General features: G+C 50.4%; 1 protein-coding gene across 1 annotated transcript in view; it reads right to left on the reverse strand.

Annotated features, from left to right (window-relative positions):
* FGFR2 (fibroblast growth factor receptor 2) overlaps positions 1–17529 on the reverse strand; it is a gene marked incomplete at its 3' end in the record, with an annotated part of 101907 nt that overhangs the window by 72773 nt on the left and 11605 nt on the right. Inside the window, 2 exon segments of the mRNA NM_001099924.2 lie at positions 5073–5150; positions 6044–6310. Coding sequence (NP_001093394.1) covers positions 5073–5150; positions 6044–6310 — 345 coding nt within the window.

Here is a 17529-nt window from a genome sequence, read left to right on the forward strand (position 1 = left end):
AAACCACGTTGTGATGGGGTTTCCATTACAAAGACATTTCAAAACATTTTAAGAGCTTGTGCATGTTTTTTCCCCATTTGTTTTCTTCAATTCCCAGAAACTTCAAGACAACTAAGAAACCAGCATTTACCAACTTAGATACAGTCTCTACCAAGCAATATCCCAGTGAGAGCAAAGGTGACTGTGAACTAACAGCAGGTCCATCAGTGAAGATTCAGAATCTCAGGCCAAGGACCTTCATTTTCCCTAGGTACAAAAACTGCCTTTCTCCTTGACATGGAATATGGGCAGCTGCAGGTCTCAACAGGAATAAAACCAAAACAGAAATGTACCTTCATTCAATAGAAAGAACCACTCCAAGATCAAGAATCTTGACACAGATGTCTTCTCTCAAATCCTGCCAGTTAAGCAGCCAACCTGAATGAACTTCCTATCCATCACGATCTTCCCAAGAACTAAGTCTCAAGCTCTTCAGAAACAGTAAGCACTTAAACACAAGCTGGACATAATAAAAAGAAAGTACCTCGAAAAAAAAAAAAATGGACAGACATGTCTCCTTATTTGCTGCCAGACAACCCATTCAGATACCTAGTTCCTAGGGAAGGCAAGGACTAGTCAAGTGATGCTTTCCTAGGCTAAAGCATAAGGCTTGAACCTTTCAAAATCCTCAACCTGGATGCATTTCAAAAACTAGCATTTGAAATCACCACTTTCTGTCCAGAGAAAGTCTCTTTCACCAAAGGGCATATGTAGCAGCATTATTTCCTGGCAGCCAGGCTTATAATGACATCACAAGATTGTTCTGCTCAGGGAAACGTCTAGCACTGGTCAGGTGTGAGGTCATCAGCTAGTCAGCTGCTAAACTATGACCGGAGAATGCCCTTCACATCTGTGATGGAAGAACTTGACTTAAAAGGAGCAGGGGTGTCAGATCAATCAAATCAGCCCATTGCAGGGATTTTCAAAGCACGTGCAACAGGATATCAATAGATGCTGTATTTTAAAAAGGGTCTTATGGTCAATACGTTTGGAAAACCCTGGGAAAGGACAAAAAGAAACAGATGTTTTACTGCAGAACTTCTCAGAGCTTGTCTTAGGCTGATGGACACTGCAAAGTCTCCAAGAAAGGGTCACAGTGTGAGGTATCTTCCAAATTCATTTCAAAATACAACTCATTTTTGGCAGAGAATTATTCTGAACTAAGGTTCCCAGGGATGATCTTTGAGAAACATGGGCTTATCCTTTTAATGTGCAGACCAAACCTGAATACTGTTCCCTGTTTTCATGGGATCCATTAAAGATACGTATGAAGACGTTCATTCCACCAAATATTCAACCTGGAAGCTAGTCCTTGCTCTCTGGAAGCCAACCACCAGGAAAGGCAGGTCTGAGAAGCACTACTCCACAGAAAAAAAGGATACAGACGAACTTACTTGCAGAAGAGAAACAGACTCACAGACTTTGAAAACAAACCTATGGTCCCCAAAGGGGACAGACGGGGGTAGGGATGGACTGGGGGCTGGGACTGGCATAGGCACATGGAGGTTTATGGAGTGATGAGCCAGTGGGGACCTGCTGTCGAGCACAGGGAACTCTACCCAATAGTCTGTGATCATCTATGTGGGAAAAGAATCTGAGAAAGAATGGATGTGTGTATATGTATAATTGAAGCACTCTGTTGTACAGCAACAAAGTATCACAACCGTGTATATCAACTACCCTTCGATAAAGCTTTACAAACAATAGAATGCTTGAACACTCACAGCCACTCTGTCTGTGAACCACGAAATCCTCGACAATGGATCCCACTTTTGAGCTGGGTCTCATAGGATGAGGGAAGAGTTACGCTCAACCTGAACACTGCAGAACATTCTTCTAAAAATCAAGTCAGACCTTGAGGTTCATGGATACCAGCTTCACAGCCAAAATGCAACAACCCTGCCTTCATTTTTGATCTCATTTTTTGCCACTCTATCCGGCTACCATACCTTTTTACTCTATACTCTGTACAGAGTCTAAGAAGAACTCTACCAGGCAGATACGCTCACCTTCTTCGAGCTGACCACCAAAATCAGATAAACAATGAGTCAGAAGATGGTAAAACCAACACTGACCAACCCCAAAAGAGAAAAAACCCCTTCTCAGAGAAGCTCAGAAATATCACTGTCAGCACAGGGTCACTGAAGCATCATTAGTTAACTTCACCGAAGGGGAACTTTCAAACACACCCCAGTGGCATTTTCAGACAATCAGAAGGCACCAAAGGAATCAATCTGGACACATGAGTGGTTTCCAGGTGGTTGAAAATGCAAAGAATTCGGTGCTTCTACAATTTTCCCTATTAATCAGGTCAGGCATTTGACACTTGAGGTGGCAAAAAATTGTTTTAATGGCAACATCCCCTTCCCCGCCTTGCCAATTACCCTGGCCATGGCATTCCTCTGTCCACAGAGGCCACAGCTGCTTAATCTCAGCTGCCCCAGGCTGCACCTGTGAATCAGACCAGCCTAATCACACGAACAGATGGCAGAGGCCAAGTAGCCAGCTAAGAACTGCTATCACTTTAAATCGCATCTAATGTTTCACAGGCACCAAACAGAGGCAGTTCCCAACAGCAGCATCTCCCTGGTACAGCTAACACCAGCCCTTAATCACTGCAGAGCACCCATTTCGGGGCAGAGTTGGTGTCATTCGAGAGCTAATTACAAAGGAACCTGTTGCAAGAGAAAGGTATCACGATTCACTCAATACCTGGCTTTCGTTAAATGGAACACCCTACTACCTGGCCCTAACCAGGGCACTGGGGGGTCAGGACTGGGGTTGAGGATGAAAAGAGAGTCATCAGAGAGAGAGATCAGAGAGATTCAGTTCATGCAGCCTACTTGTTATGTAACCTATACCTTGCTGTTACATTTTATTACTTCCTGCATATTCCTGGTAACAGGCTACTAGGCGGGAGACTGATCGCCAGGACAACACAGTTCCCAGGCAGGCCAACAGAATCAAGCTGAATCTGATGGTCCAGTCAATGGCAATGGCTCCCCACGTGGGTATCACTTTAGAGCTGGCAACAGCTGTGCGAGCATTCTCCCCCAACCCCATCATCACCCTGGGTATTGGCAGAGGGGCGCTGTGATTAGACATGCGACCGCCCCGGGAGTGGATTACAGCTTTCCTTTTTGCTCATCGAATCACGAATTTCCCATCAATAAAACACAACTCCTCTCTCCACCTATCTGGTTGTTGGGGGCACGGGCTGAAGCAGCAGCTGGCACAGATTCGGCCCAAAACAGACCCTTTTCATCACCGGCAGGGTCGCTGCCTCTCCTGCCAGAGCTAAAGAATGAATAAGAAGTGAGTGACATCCTCTAGATATGCCAGTGTTTTATTACCAAATAACAATAACGACGACCTCGTTAGAAGGTTGACACAAATCTCAGAGGAAGACGCTTTCACCCACCCTACTACCCACTGCTTTACCAACAAGATCTCTGACAGTAAACTCCTGGGGAAGGCAGACCTGTAGTGGAAACTCCTAAGCCAGTGAATCTTATACTTAGTTTGCATCAGAATCACTCTCAGAGTTTCTCTAATTCAGGGGGTCTGGGGTGGACCCCGAGAATTCTCATTTCTAATACATTTCTAGGTAATGCTGATGCTAGTGGTCCAGACCACAAGCTTTCTCTTGCCAAAGAGTAAATCTCTATAAGCCAAAATATTTCCCTTTTTGCCTAAGCTACTGGGAAACTCAGACAAATCCAATTCCCCACCTAAGCAACATTGATTTTCTCTTCTTCCTTTAAAAAACCCTGGGTCCACTATAATAGCCTAATTGTCTTACTATTTACACCATGTTTAAATTTATTAAACTAATATTCTTTTGAGAAAATGTATAACATCTATGCAAAGAATGCCAGTGACCACCCTAAAATCACTGTGCATGATAGTATTCTAGCCATGTTACTGGAAAATACAAGTCATGTTACAGTGAGTTGTGTTTTTTTTGTTTTTGTTTTTGTCTGCACCTGCAGCATAGGGAAGCTCAGGCCAAGGATCAAACCTGAGCCACTGCATCAAAAATGCCAGTCCCTTAACCCGCTGGGCCACAAGGGAACTCCTTGATATTCTTTATTGAACAAACACTCACAAATACTTTTCTGAGCACCATACAAATATAAACGCACCAATCCTCATAACAACCCTTAAAGATATTGTTATTACTCCCATTTTACAGCTGAAGAAACTGAGGCACAAAAGTTAAATTATTTGCCCAAGTTTGCACAACTCAGAAGTGGTCGAACAGGATTCGAACCCAGGCTGCCCAGCTCTAAGAGGCCAAATTCTCACTCACCAAGTAAAGGCTCAGAGACAATGCACAGTGTTAACTGCCTTTAAACACACTTTTGCTCTTTGCAAGGTAAGGCGCGCTTCCCTTATTTCGGCTCTGCATGCAATCACGCTTTACAAGGCTGTGGTTTCTCAACCTCAGCACTGTGGACATTTGAGACCAAATTATTCTTTGTTATGCTATCGTCCCGTACGTTGTAAAGGTGAGTATCAGCAGCGTCCCTGGCCTCTTCATACTAGATGCCACTAGAACCAACCCCCCACCCCACCGCGAGCTGAAATAACCAAACACGGCCCAGTGAGCCCCCGAGGAAGGGAAAGGAAAAGAGTCACCCTCAGGGGAGAAGCACTGGGTCAAGCCAAGCATCGCGCATCGCCAGCGGTTATGAAGACCAGGCTGTTATGCGGCTCTGCTGGCTGTACATCTCCAAAGAGTGAGAGAGCAAGGTGGATGGGGCGCGGGGGAGGAAGCAGGGAGGAAAAGTCCTAACCGATTTCAAAAGAAAGTGACTACTGACACAATAAGAAAGGACAAACAGCAGAGAAGGGTGTACAGAAACATTGGTTTATTCTCAGATTTGCAAGTCAAGGGCACAGACACGGCGGAGAAAGGGGAGGGCTGCAGGTAACAGCATCCCAGAGAGGCGACAGGAAGACAGCTTAGAGTCAGGACTTCCCACCAAGCTCTCCTCACGCGGGGACCTCTGGAGGCAGCGATTACTTACTCTTGCTGTTACTGTTCTCACTGACAAAATCCTCTGAGCCATCGGTGTCGTCCTCGTCATCTCCGGACGAGATGGCATCTGCATTCAAAAGAACACAGCCATGGTTGTCTCGGTGCAAAGCAAAGGGATGCGATCATCTATCTACAACTCAGTCTTTGGACACAGGGAAAGCAACAACCCAGGAGCCCAGGCAGAGCGTCTGACGCCGTGTTTAGTTAAGACGGTTTTAAGGGCTTAAGTTTTCTCTCCATGATGACAGTTGGTCTATATTATGATTCTCAGTGTTTTCTGCTTTCAAGTTATTTAAACATGCTATAAAATTGGAGATGCTGAAACTGGATTTTAAGCTTCCAATGGTATTCAAGTCCCCCACAAACTGACTGATGGTGTCATATCCAAACATTCTTTCCAACACGACCTTTCAGCACTTGGGGTCTCCTTCAAGAAAGGAACTGGTCCCTAGAAAAACTCCACCCCTGTGTGGCCTTCTGATCATAACAGAAGATAATCGATCATAATACTCTGAAAGCAGAACTTGAAACGCGGCTGCAAGAAGGGGCCTGTGCAGTGCCCCCTCCCCGCGTGGAAGAAGAGTCAAGGAGAGAAACTCAAATTTTAATAAAAGGCATCAGAAATCTTCAGCATCCACATTTCAATCCTATGTTCTAAATGCCAAGGATGCCGGTGGTAGGCAGGTTAAAAAAAAAAAAAAGGGAAGTGTTTTTACTTCTATAAAGTGTGCCATCTGAAAAGAAACCTGTCACTTTGCACATGCGAATCCTGTCATTTTTTTAGCGACCAGCCTCTCTGCTGTACCAGGTCCCGCTGAAGAACTTCAAACACCCATCAAGGACTAACTGTGAAGCTCTGTGCCTGGCATCCAATCAGCAGATCCCACCATGATCCCACTTGTCCGGGAACACTCTGTGGCTACAGGGAAGAGAGAGCAAAGGGCTGGCAGGCCAACTCACCTGTAACATTGACCATGAAGTAGACAGTCTCACTGTCTACACTCCTAGCAGCGGTACAAGCATAGAGGCCGGAGTCCCTAGGCGTGGCACCTTTTATCTGCAAGTACTCCCCAATAAGCACTGTCCTATTGTTGGGCCCCAAGTGTACCCCATCCTTAGTCCAACTGATCACGGCGGCATCTCGCAACAGGCAGCGCAACTCTAGCGACTCCCGGGGCGCAGCCACGTAAACTTCTGGTTGGGAGATTTGGTATTTGGTTGGTGGCTCTGCAGAAAGGTGGGAGAGAGAAGATGGAGACAGATGGGAAAGAGGAAAAGGAGAGAATGTCCAATAAAGGTCAGTGGCAGCCCCTCGACTCCCAGGAGAGGCAGTTCATGGTTATGGTTTGCAAACGGTCCAGGGGGCATCCGCCTCTCCCCCGCACCCCAGGAAGCTGCCCTCACCAAAGAGCAGAGGAGCTTCTGCATCCAGCCGGAGCCAAAGCTGCCCCCCTGATTTTCCGCAAACTGTGGAGCATCAAACGCAAACCCAAAACCTAGCTTGGAAGGATGCTGGACGAGAAACCTTTGACGTCGATTGCCAATCCAAAGCCTGCTTGCACTGTGAAACCCTTGCAAGTCTATCACTGTGGCCGTTTGTAAGAATGTGTGTTTTACAAATGGTTTCACTGACCACGACTGCATGGCTATATGCGCACATGCACACACCCACCCACTCACACATTTATGCTGGACTCTGCCTGTTGTCACAAAACCATGCTTCTTCAAAAGAAATGCCTCTACTCTCAGGTTCGGATCAGAAAGTTGCTGATCTGGGAGTTCCCCAGTGACTCAAGGGGTTAAGGATCCAGCTTTGCCACTGCTGTGGCTCAGGTCGCTGCTATGGCACAGGTTCCATCCCTGGCCTGGGCAATTCCATATGTTGTGGATGTGCCCAAAAAAAAAAAAGAAAGAAAGAAAGTTGCTGATCTGGAGACTTAGTTCTGAGCTGGGTGAACACACAGGTTTTCTTAAAAATGACAAAAGCCTGGAAGCCTTAACATCAAACCAAAGGGAGAAAAATGCCCCAAGGAGTCAGGAGGCGGTCCCCATGGGCACTGAAATGGATCCTAAACAGAAGCTGCTGAGAGTGGCAGGACCCTCCTGCCCACCAGCCCCACCAAACCCACCAAACCACCAGGTTCTGGCCTCCCCGGCAGAGCCCCACCCTTGGCCGTGGTCTCCCCGCTCCTTGCGGCCCCTCCCCTTCCCCTGCCCCAGGCAGACACACACAAGGTGACCTCTTTGAACAGGATCACGGTCCCCAACATCCGGGCATGACGGGGCCCAGCGGCACCCAGCCTCTGCGAACAGAGTGAAAAGGAACCATGTGTCTTTGAGGAGAACAGCCAGAGCCATTGGCGGGGACCCACAAGGGTCGTGAATCAATCGGCTTTCATGCCTCACAGTGAGAACTATGAATGGTACCGGGAGTCCCAGGCCCGGCAAACACAAAGCTTCCCAGCTCTGAGACGGCGTCAAATCCGGGCAGCATCACAAGGCAGCCGTTCTGTCCTTTTGAGTGTGGTCTGGACAAATAAGCCACATAAGATTGAAATAAAGTTACTTCGCGTTTCAGTCCCAATGTGGAAGGACCAACAAGGGCTGCGTACATCTGGTTCTAGAAATCCTCCCCGCCGCCACCACCACCAAGACGCCCAGGGCTCCCCGGCCGCCAGGGCTTCCATACAAGGGCCCAGACGTTGAACAGGACAGGAACACAAAGAGGGAACCACACCAAAGGCGAGAAAACAGAAGTCAAATTTAACACAGAAAACAGGTCCCACAACACGTGGAGAAAGCCCTGGCTGACAAGCCGCCTACATGTCAAAAGTGCGTTTTTCTCACTCGACAATTATTAATTGAATACCTACTACGGGCCGCATTTTATTCTAGATGCTCGGGAAGCAACAGGAAACAAAAACAGCCCTGCATTTGTAGGATACTAATTACAGTGGGATGACAGACAAAAAAAATATAACATCTAGGAGTTCCCGCTGTGGTACAGTGGGTTAAGAACCTGGTATTGCCATAGCTGTAGCCCAGATTCCACCCCTGGTCTGGTTAATTCCATATTCCATGGGTGCAGCCAAAAAAAGGAAAAGTGTGTGTGTGTGTTTGTGTGTGTGTGTGTGTAAAATCTACAAAGCTATAAAGTATGTGGGGTGGCCCCAAGTGTCAGGAAGAAGAACACAGCAGGTCTGCAGCCCACTTGGAGATTCCAGGCTCTAGGGCAGAGGGAAGCCAGCAAACTACCCCAGGCCTGGCCCAGCCATCGCCTGTTTTTGTCAACAGAGCTTCACAGGCGCACAGCCGCGCTCGTTCACCTCTGCACCATCTGGGGCCACTATGGTGTGATGAGGGCAGAGCTGAGGGGTTGAAACAGACACCTGATGGCCGGCAGAGCCTAAAAAATCTACAGCTTTGCCCTTTACAGCAAGTCTGCCAACCCCTGCTGCATCGGCTGGTCAGAGAAGCCTTATCTGGAGAGAAGGGAAGGGCCAAGAGTAAAAGATGTCCCTGGGAACTCAGACGAAGGTCCTCAGAGGAGACCTCCCAAGGCTGTTTGAAGTCATAACACCTGCAGTCGGTGACAGAAATATGTGGACCCCTGGCTCCTGAGCAGAAAAGGGGAAGAGGGGAGAAATGCAGGTAAGAGAGGCAGTGGGAAGAACCAAGAAATCAGTTTGGTCCCAAATCTCAGACTGTCTCCCACCTCCCTCATCCTAGAGTCAGATCCATACAACGGAGGAACTGCCGGCCCCAAAGGCCGCCCGGCCCGACCCCTCTTACAGCTGCTCAATGTGAGAATCAGATGTCACTTAGGTCCTGGGTCTCGACCAACTGATTACTGAAACAGCACCTGCCCTGTAAGAACTTACACTTGGCTTAACCTGGATGGTAAAACCATCCATATTTATTACGACCACACTGTACGGTCATCAAGCCACCAAACGCGGCAGAATTTGCGTTCCTCTGAGCCAGAACTGGTCATGAAGAGCTGACTGAGCAGGCAAGCAGCTGGACAGAAGCAACAAGACTTCCCTCCCTTAAAGGAGAGCCCAGGACCCGCGCAGCCAACATGCTTTTGTCCTGGCCCTCAGATAAAGGGAAGCCAAGTCCCAATTTCACAGAGGCCGTGGAAAAAAGCTCTATGACTGTTAAAAATAAAATTAAAAAAAAATTTTTTAAACAAGGCACTGGCAATTATGATGCAGAAAAATCTCTCTCCAGACAAAGGTGGAATTATGATTTCCCCTTTTTTCTTTCGGTTTTATTGAAGTACAGTTCATTTACAAGGCTGTGATCATTTCTGCTGTACAAGAAAGTGACCCATTTTTAAAGAGAGGTATTTTCACTGAGAATCTTTTCCTTCATCTGAAATAGGTAAACCAGAAAGTCTTGCTGAAAGCAGGGGTATCTGAGATGCTGGTTCAACATCACCATAAAGATACCGTCACCTGCCACTGTAGAAGAAGGTGACACCGCACAGTAAGGACCACATCCTGTTCAGAATCAGACAGGTGCAGTGGGTGCTACCTGCAGAAGAAGAGGATGAAGCCCTGATTCCAAGCCCCTCCTCCCCCGCTTAACCTCTCGGCCTCAGCATCCCCATCTCCTGAGGAGCAAGAATGCCCCAAACAGAGGACATTATATCGAGGACCCAACAAGCCACTCAACATGAACCTAATCTTCCAACTATGACTGGTTGGTCCATGATGGTCACGACTGCTGTCACTCTTCAAGGCTGAAGACACGACCTCTTTTCGGGGACTAATCAGAGCTGTCTGGATTTGTATCACCATGGATACAAAACGATGTTACTGATGATGGGCTCCCAGCTCAAAGGACTGGCAAGGTGACCTGAGGTACTCAGAGTGGGTTTTATTTCCAGAACATCAGGTCGCAACTGCCCCCCAGGATTCCCATTAGATGATGAGCTTCCAGGAGAGGAAAATCACTCCCCTAAATACATCAGTAAGATACCGATGCTCATCCATAAAACCAAGCCATCCACCTTCAAGGTCTGAAGCCAGTAACTCCTGCCGTGGGAAATTCAGGGCGCGTGTGCTCCTCCCTCCCCCAGACGGTCATTTCACAACAGGTTCATCTGGGGGTCTGCGGTGTCTTTGGGGAACCCCCTGCATCAGCTAGGGGGACATCAAGTGCATCTTGGGGGAATGAGGGAATGGATGGGGGAGTGGGGAGAGGCTGGGGAGAGAGGCAAGGAGGGCAAGTGAGGCAGACGTTTTTTGGGGGGTGCTGCACCCATCCCCATCCAGGCCACGCAGCGGCTCCTGGGGCCCAGCTGCCGGGTTCCTGACATCCCAGGCTAAGATGCCAAGAACATGGACACTTACTAGCCTGGGACCCAAACCACGGGCTCACTGGAGGCAGCTCCGTCCCTGCCCCTCCCATGTGGCCACTGGGGCTTGGTTTCTTTTCTGCGCTGCCATCCAGCAGATGATGCTCTGCCTCATGCTCCTGGGTGCCCCGCATCCAGCTCCCCCCGGGTACCGACCTCACCTCGCTCCGTGGGGACAACAGGCCAGCTCCCTCTCACATCAGTGACACCCTCCCAGCCCCTCTAACCCTGCCATGATCACCTTCCAAGACGCCACCACGCTGCACGGCCTCCTCCCTAAAACGTGACAGCGGACACGGGGCAAAGCCCTCGCTGGGAGATCGCAACGATCCATTTTACAGCAAGGGGACATCTCCACGTTTATTTTTTCTGGTGCTTGGGCACAGGTCTAAGCCTCCTTCCACAGAGGAGGGGAGAAAGCCACACCGAGCACACAGCCCAACACCTCCTGCGTCCGTTCTCGAAAACACAGTGGGAGAAAGTTCCAGAAGCCGCTTCACTACCCACCGAGGGCTCTTTCAGGGGCCTCCACAGACAGAACAGGTGTCCTCACATCTTTCCTAACAGACAGCACAATCCACAAAGAAGCAGAGGGCTGGAGCACGCACACCAGTGCTGGACACTCTTTGTCCCTGTACCTGCGTTACACAAACAAGGCGCTGGGTTTCCCTTCTGGGAGGACGAAAAGGCACTTGTTTCTACTTGCTGAGGCCGCATGACGGGCAGGGCCATGCAGATCTTCAGTTGCATCAATTTGAACTTTCTGCCCACGAGTTTTCATTCCACCACCTGAGAAGTGCTGGCGGCATCTTATCACATGGCTTCCTGCCAATAAATGGACTCACTGGATACTAAAAAAAAAAAAAAAAAAAAAAAAAAAAAAAAAAACGAGAGAGGAGTACCTCTCTAGCTCATCAAAAAGTGAATGGTGTTAAGTGGCAGCCGGGTGACAGGCACCCCTGCATACACCAGGTGTGTGATTCCTGCCAGAGGCTCAGCTCCTTCCTGCTCCTAAGAAACTCCAGGGCCAGACTGCTCAGAAGCTACTGGAATTTAGAACGGAGGGGCCTCCACCTGGGAAGAAAGGGCAACTGGGCACCTGGTAGCAGGGTAGAGGCCACAACCTCTCCGTGTGACATCATGCTGATGTCACCAGCTTTACCTCCCCGGTAAATCAACACGGGGAAACCAATCCTTGCTGGAGGTAAAGAGAGACTTGGGGGGGCAGGGGAAGAGGGGTTCTTGTCAAAGTCAGCCAAGGCCGGGGCTTCTGTGACTCACTGCACACGACTGGCTGAACCCTCCCCGGCATCATCGGGAGGCTGTCAGGACCCTGGAAGCGGCAAGAGGGCGTTTGGAACAGGGAGCTATTTCAGGTAACACTGGGTGTTGCCAAACCAGCCATCGCAGCACTTCAGACTGTCACTTTTTATAATGTTTGCCTGTAAATTTTTCCCGTGTGGTTTTTGAAATGGCGCCCAAATGCAAACAGAGAACAGATGGAAACCCGCATCCTGCCCTGTCCAACCGTTTCGTGGAGAACGGATGACAGATTAAACTATTAAGGAAGAAAGAGAGGGCGGGTGCCAAGGGGACAACGAACTCTGTCACAGGTCACAGACTCAGCCTTTCCTGGGGCTTCCTCGGGCCCCCGTGTCTCTTCAGAGGTCCCAATGTCCACAGTGAAGAAGCGGGAACCCCAGCTTCAAGGATGCAGGGCGGGGGGGGTCACCCCGGAGCACATCCCCCGAGGTGTCTTCGTCTCAGGAAGTCAGGGGCATGGAAGCCCTCAAGGCATTCCTCCAGGAAGAGGGAAAAAGCCAGAAAGAAACCCCTAAACAGACCCCTCTTCCAGAGACGGACGGAAGGAAGGGAGGGAGGGGACCAAACGCAGGCAGGTGTCTGCAGAGCCAGCGGAGGCCTGGCCTGCAAAGGGTGTGGGCGAACGGGGCTCCCATGGGAACAGCACTACCACCAGCATCAGGGGCAGCCTTGGTTTCCTGGTGCCCCAGATAATCCAGCCACCTTGCCCAAGAATAAATATCCCGGCTGTGGGGCTGCCCCTGTCTTGACAGAAGAAACACACAGGACGCTGCTGCAAATGTCACTGCGATGCCACAGGCCGTGGGGCACACAGCAGGTAAGAGGCTGTTCCAGGCGTCCCCTCCTCGCCCTCCTGGCCTTCACGGTGGCTTGCAGTGGCCACACCACAGGTCCAGTAAAAAGTTTTAATGGTCAACACACCATTTTCTGCCCACAGGAAGAGGACACAGAAGCCCTCCTGTACACAGCACTGCCGGAGGACTTTGCACCACCTGGCACAGAGAGAGTCGGGACAGACAGACACCTGGCACTACTTTTCAGGAATCCATGGTGTCTTACAGCTCAGGGGCTTCGGAAGCGCCAGGTCCCCACTTTTCTAAGGCACAGTTCCCTCCGAGGTGGCTTCAAAACGTAGCAGCAGAAAGGTCTAAAGGTACAGCGGTCCCCACAATCAGAAGTGACCCCCCCCTTCATGTGCCCCAGCACGGGGGCTCTGCAGACATCCAGACAGCAGCGGCCGAGCTGGCTGTTTGGCTGTTTCAGCTCAGACAGCCGGGAAGCTTCCCCTTTACAAGACCGGGCTTGCAGAAGACAAAATCCGGACATCAAACAGAGGCCTTATAAGGCCTGGGTACTACTTGTTCTTTCGTGGGGGGCGGAGACGAAAAACTGCACAATATAAAGATGAAAGCTCTCCACCTCAAGAAACACTGCCAACAGAAAAATGGGGGCCCAAGAGAAGTCCGAGCAGTGGAGCACAGATGAGTAAACAGGCTGCCAGGCTGCCGTTTGCTCTCTTCCAACCCACTGCAGGGGAGTCCTGGAGACTCAGGACAGGACTGGAAGCTCTCCTTGTCAATATCACCAGGGCCAGAACAACCACTAAGAGCTACCTCCGCCACTGTGGCTTGACTGTTCCAGCAAACTCTAGACTGGCTCAGAGTCCTCGTGATCAGACGGGAGAATGGCTCATGTTTCCAAAGTGGTCGTCATTCAAAAGGATAGCTTTAGGCACAACCCCTCCCACAATTTAGGTCTGTCTTGGAGAAACATGGCAAACAGCTCTCCGAGTTAGTGAAAAGGAATGATGCTGCTGCCCATGAGGAAATAAAAACGGAGACGTCAGTGAGTGTCTCGGAGAGCACCCAGGTAAGAGTCGCTATTATGGCCCAAGAGTTGGACCCCAAAAGACGAAACATTCACCCCCTATTTTGTCAGCATCCCATCTCCTTTTGATCCAGTGTTTTAGGCTCTAATTATGATGTTCTCCAAAGGAGAGAATGAGAGGCATAAGAGAGGTTTCCTCTTGATCACAAAACATGCATCAAATTCTTACCTTCAGGAGAGCAAAATTCCCACTGGGCCACCAGGATGCAGGTATCAAACAGAACTATCTGCATAAAATCCCTAGGTATGGGCAGCTTTGCTTGGGCAAGCACTTCAAAATCGAGCCCTTTGCTCAAAAACCATTTCCCAGAGAAATAAGCCGTTACATCCTCTGGTCCCCAGGAAGCAGACACCTGCACTATGGGTTATGTCAAAGTGGTCCCCCCACCCCAGGTCAGAGGTGCTTGGCCACCTGGTCAGCCAGGCCCCATGACTCTCGCCTTCTGGAAACACGTTTGCCAGACATGGCAGAGGAGGTTGGCACGTCTCAAAATCTTCTGGGCTTCCTAGGGCACACTATTCCAGGGAAAAAACACATCATCAAAAAGCTGGCCCTGCTGACGGACCCAGAGCATGAGGAAATCTCTTTTTCTCCACGGGAAGCTTCTGTACTCCCTGTACCACCATGAGCAAGAAGGGAAAGTGGGGGGAGGGGAGCGGGGAGGAGGGCCTCACGAGGAGGTCAGGGAACGAAGGACGACGGCGATCTGCCTGAGCTTTATCAGCACAATCTTTAAGGTCAAGGGTGGCCATGCAGAAGCGGCGTCTGTGAAAGGAACACGCATCATCCCCGATGCTGAAAATATAATCCCTGGTCCCCGAAACATTTCCAGCCCCCTGAGTTCTGGTGGCGGCCCTTGGCCCCAAGCAGCCCTCTCGCTGTGCAAAGGAGGAGGCCACCTTTCCAACCAGATGCTCCTCCAATTCCCGTAGCTGTTCCTCGAGCCCCTCCTGGTACCTCGGCCTGAAGTCTCGCTTCCGTCCCCTCCCCGGTGCGTCTTCAGAAAAGGCAGGGGCCGGCGGGAGCTGTTAAAAGACCAGACTTAGAACAGGCCTGAGTCCCAGCTCTGCCACTTAGAGACTGTGTGACCTGGGACAGGGCCCTCAGCTTTCTAAACCCTTCACCTGTCTTTCCCTGCAAGACAGGAAACATGGCCATCAGAGACGGTGCACGGAAAGCACCAAGAAACAAGACCCAGCACTTAGTGAGAACTCAAAAGGCACCAGCTGTCAGTCAGACCTGCAGCTAAAATCATCATTCCTCCCAACCAGGTCTTCTCACCGATGGGAGGACGGGGGCCTTACAAATGAGAGACTCCCTAACACACTTTGGGGGTTTATTTAGAGCAGCATTCAGCTAGCGCACGCGCCCGTGTGTGTGTGTGTGTGTACACACGAGCACTCTCAAGAACAGAAACATGCACGGAGATCTTCCTGCTCTTCTGGAAGCTCCTCCCCCCCCACCCCACCCCCCAGCCCGCGGACCTGTGGATGCTCCGAATTCCACCCCTGGCTCTTCTGGTCCTTTTCCCTACATTCTGATCTCCTCCATCTCTGCAGCTTCTCCCACCCCCTCCCGGGCAAGGCCATCAAGTCCCTGCTTGCAAGTTCATACTTCCACCTGCCCGAGGGAACACATTACCTGGCTGTCTACAGAGGTCCTGTCCAAAGCAGGTGGATGCCCTCCAACCTCGTCCTCCTGCACTGGCCTGTCGCTGAGCAGAGTCACCAAGGGGCATCAACCCAAGCTCCACATCTGCCCTCAAGCCCCCTTGTTGCTCTCACCTCATCTCACAGCCCCCCACCCCCCGGCCCCATTCACTCTCTCTCTGTAAAAGCGCTAGAAAGAAAACAAGGATGGATTTCACTCCCACAGGCCCACCTCCCAGGCCTCTGCCATCTCTCAAAGGCCTCTGCCACGCCCCCAACCCACCACTCGTGGGCCACTCCCTGTACCCAATTTGAGCCACTAGAGTGAGCTTCTGAAAAGCAAATCTTAGCTCTACTTTTAAACAAAAGTCACAGACCACTCCAGATGCTGAAAGGGTACAACTCAAAGAGCATCACCCACACTAAGACCTCTGCTGCTCCTGGCCCCACACCTCTCTCCACCCTCTCCCTCACACCCGAGGCTTGTCTAGTCACATGGGCATGGTTCCCTCTACACGCATCCCCTGTCCCAACATTCTGCATGGTAAGCTCCTATTCAGCCTTCAAAGCCCAGCTCAAATGTCTCCTCTGTGAAAACTCCTCTGATTCCCATGAAGACAGACTGCATGGCTCCCATCTCCACTTCCTCAGGTCTTTGTTTATCCACAAAGTGGATTCACAGCCAAATACAGTCTGCCTCCCCCCAGGCACCCACCCACTCTAACTGAGAGCTTCTTGGGGGTCGGGGTGCCCTGTGCTCCTCAGCCTTTACTCTGCATCAAGACCACCCAGACAGTTTGTTAAAACACAGCTTTCGGGGAGCAGGGGGGGGGAGGCATTTCCAAAGTTCCTGGGTCAGGAGGCCTGACATGGGGGTCTGAGATTCTGGCCTTCCCACAAGTTCCCAGGTAATGCTGCTGCTACTGGTCCAAGGGCTGCCTTGTGAGCAGTTCAGCTCCAATACCTAAAGACAAGTTTGAGACTGGCCGTGATGAACCCTGTTGAGGTGGGTGGCCCTTCTCATCCCTGAGCCTCAGAGTCCTGGTCTGTAGAACAGGCTACTTCTGGGCTATGTCAAGGTCAGCATAGGAACAAAACCAGAGATTGCCTGGGAAGACCTCTATAAAGGGGGGGCGGGGGTACATCTGAGAGAAGACCTTGTAGCACTGGCCAGGGCGGGCTGGGCTCCTGGGTGTGCGTTGTCGCCTGATACTAACTCATCAGCAGATTATGTTTCCAATCACGTGAGAACCTCAACTTATACTCATTTGATTTTAAAACAGGGTTTTCTTGGAGTTCCCATTGTGGCACAGTGGTTAATGAATCTGACAAGCATCCATAAGGACGCAGGTTTGATCCCTGGCCTTGCTAAGTGGGTTAAGGATCCGGCGATGCGGTGAGCTGTGGTGTAGGTTGCAGCTGCAGCTCGGATTTGACCCCTAGCCTGGGAACTTCCATATGCCGTGGGTGCAGCCCTAAAAAAAAACAAAAAAACGCAACCCAGGGTTTTCTTTCAAATGAGCAAACCTGACACATCATCTATCTGTAAGCTCCCAAAGTGGGGATTTCTGGAATGTTCCCAAGTAGAGCCAAACATCCAAGGCTCTTATAACAGCCGTCATTATCAACAGCCATGTGCAACACCTGTTTGATTACTTTCCTAAGGGAAGAGAGGCCTGCGGCTTATTAAAATACCATTTACTATTCACCCACCCAGCAAATGTGAGATACCTGCTATTTGTTGGGGGGTGGGGAGCAGAGCAACCCCAACAGAATTCCCTGGAAAAGGGGATGCCGGCTGGGCTCAGGGATGGGTCACCACACACCCACCCCACAGCTGCTGAAAAAACCCTGAACGCCAGACCCGGAGGCCACAAGTTTGAGGACTTGGGCTGCAGCGAGTGGGGTAATCGGCCTGTGTTCCAGAGACGTGCCCCAAAGCCAGCGGTCTGACGACATTCCAGAAGCAGGTTTTCAGGGGCGGCGGCCTTTCCACACTAAGTGTTACCTGTGGCTCCCAGAAGCTGCTGCCGGGACCCGCTCAACATGTCCCTGTTTCAGACACAAACAGTCAATAAACTGGGCCAACTCAAGAGGATACACCTGCCCCCTAAGTCTCTTAAAGGTCAGAGCAATGTCCAAATCCTAGGTGCCTTTTTTCCCCAGCCCCTCCCAGGGTGAGTATTTTCTGAATAGAAGAATACTTTTAAAGGGGCCCCAG

The sequence above is a fragment of the Sus scrofa genome, chromosome 14 (genome assembly GCF_000003025.6).
Source record: "Sus scrofa isolate TJ Tabasco breed Duroc chromosome 14, Sscrofa11.1, whole genome shotgun sequence".
Lineage (NCBI taxonomy): Eukaryota > Metazoa > Chordata > Mammalia > Artiodactyla > Suidae > Sus > Sus scrofa.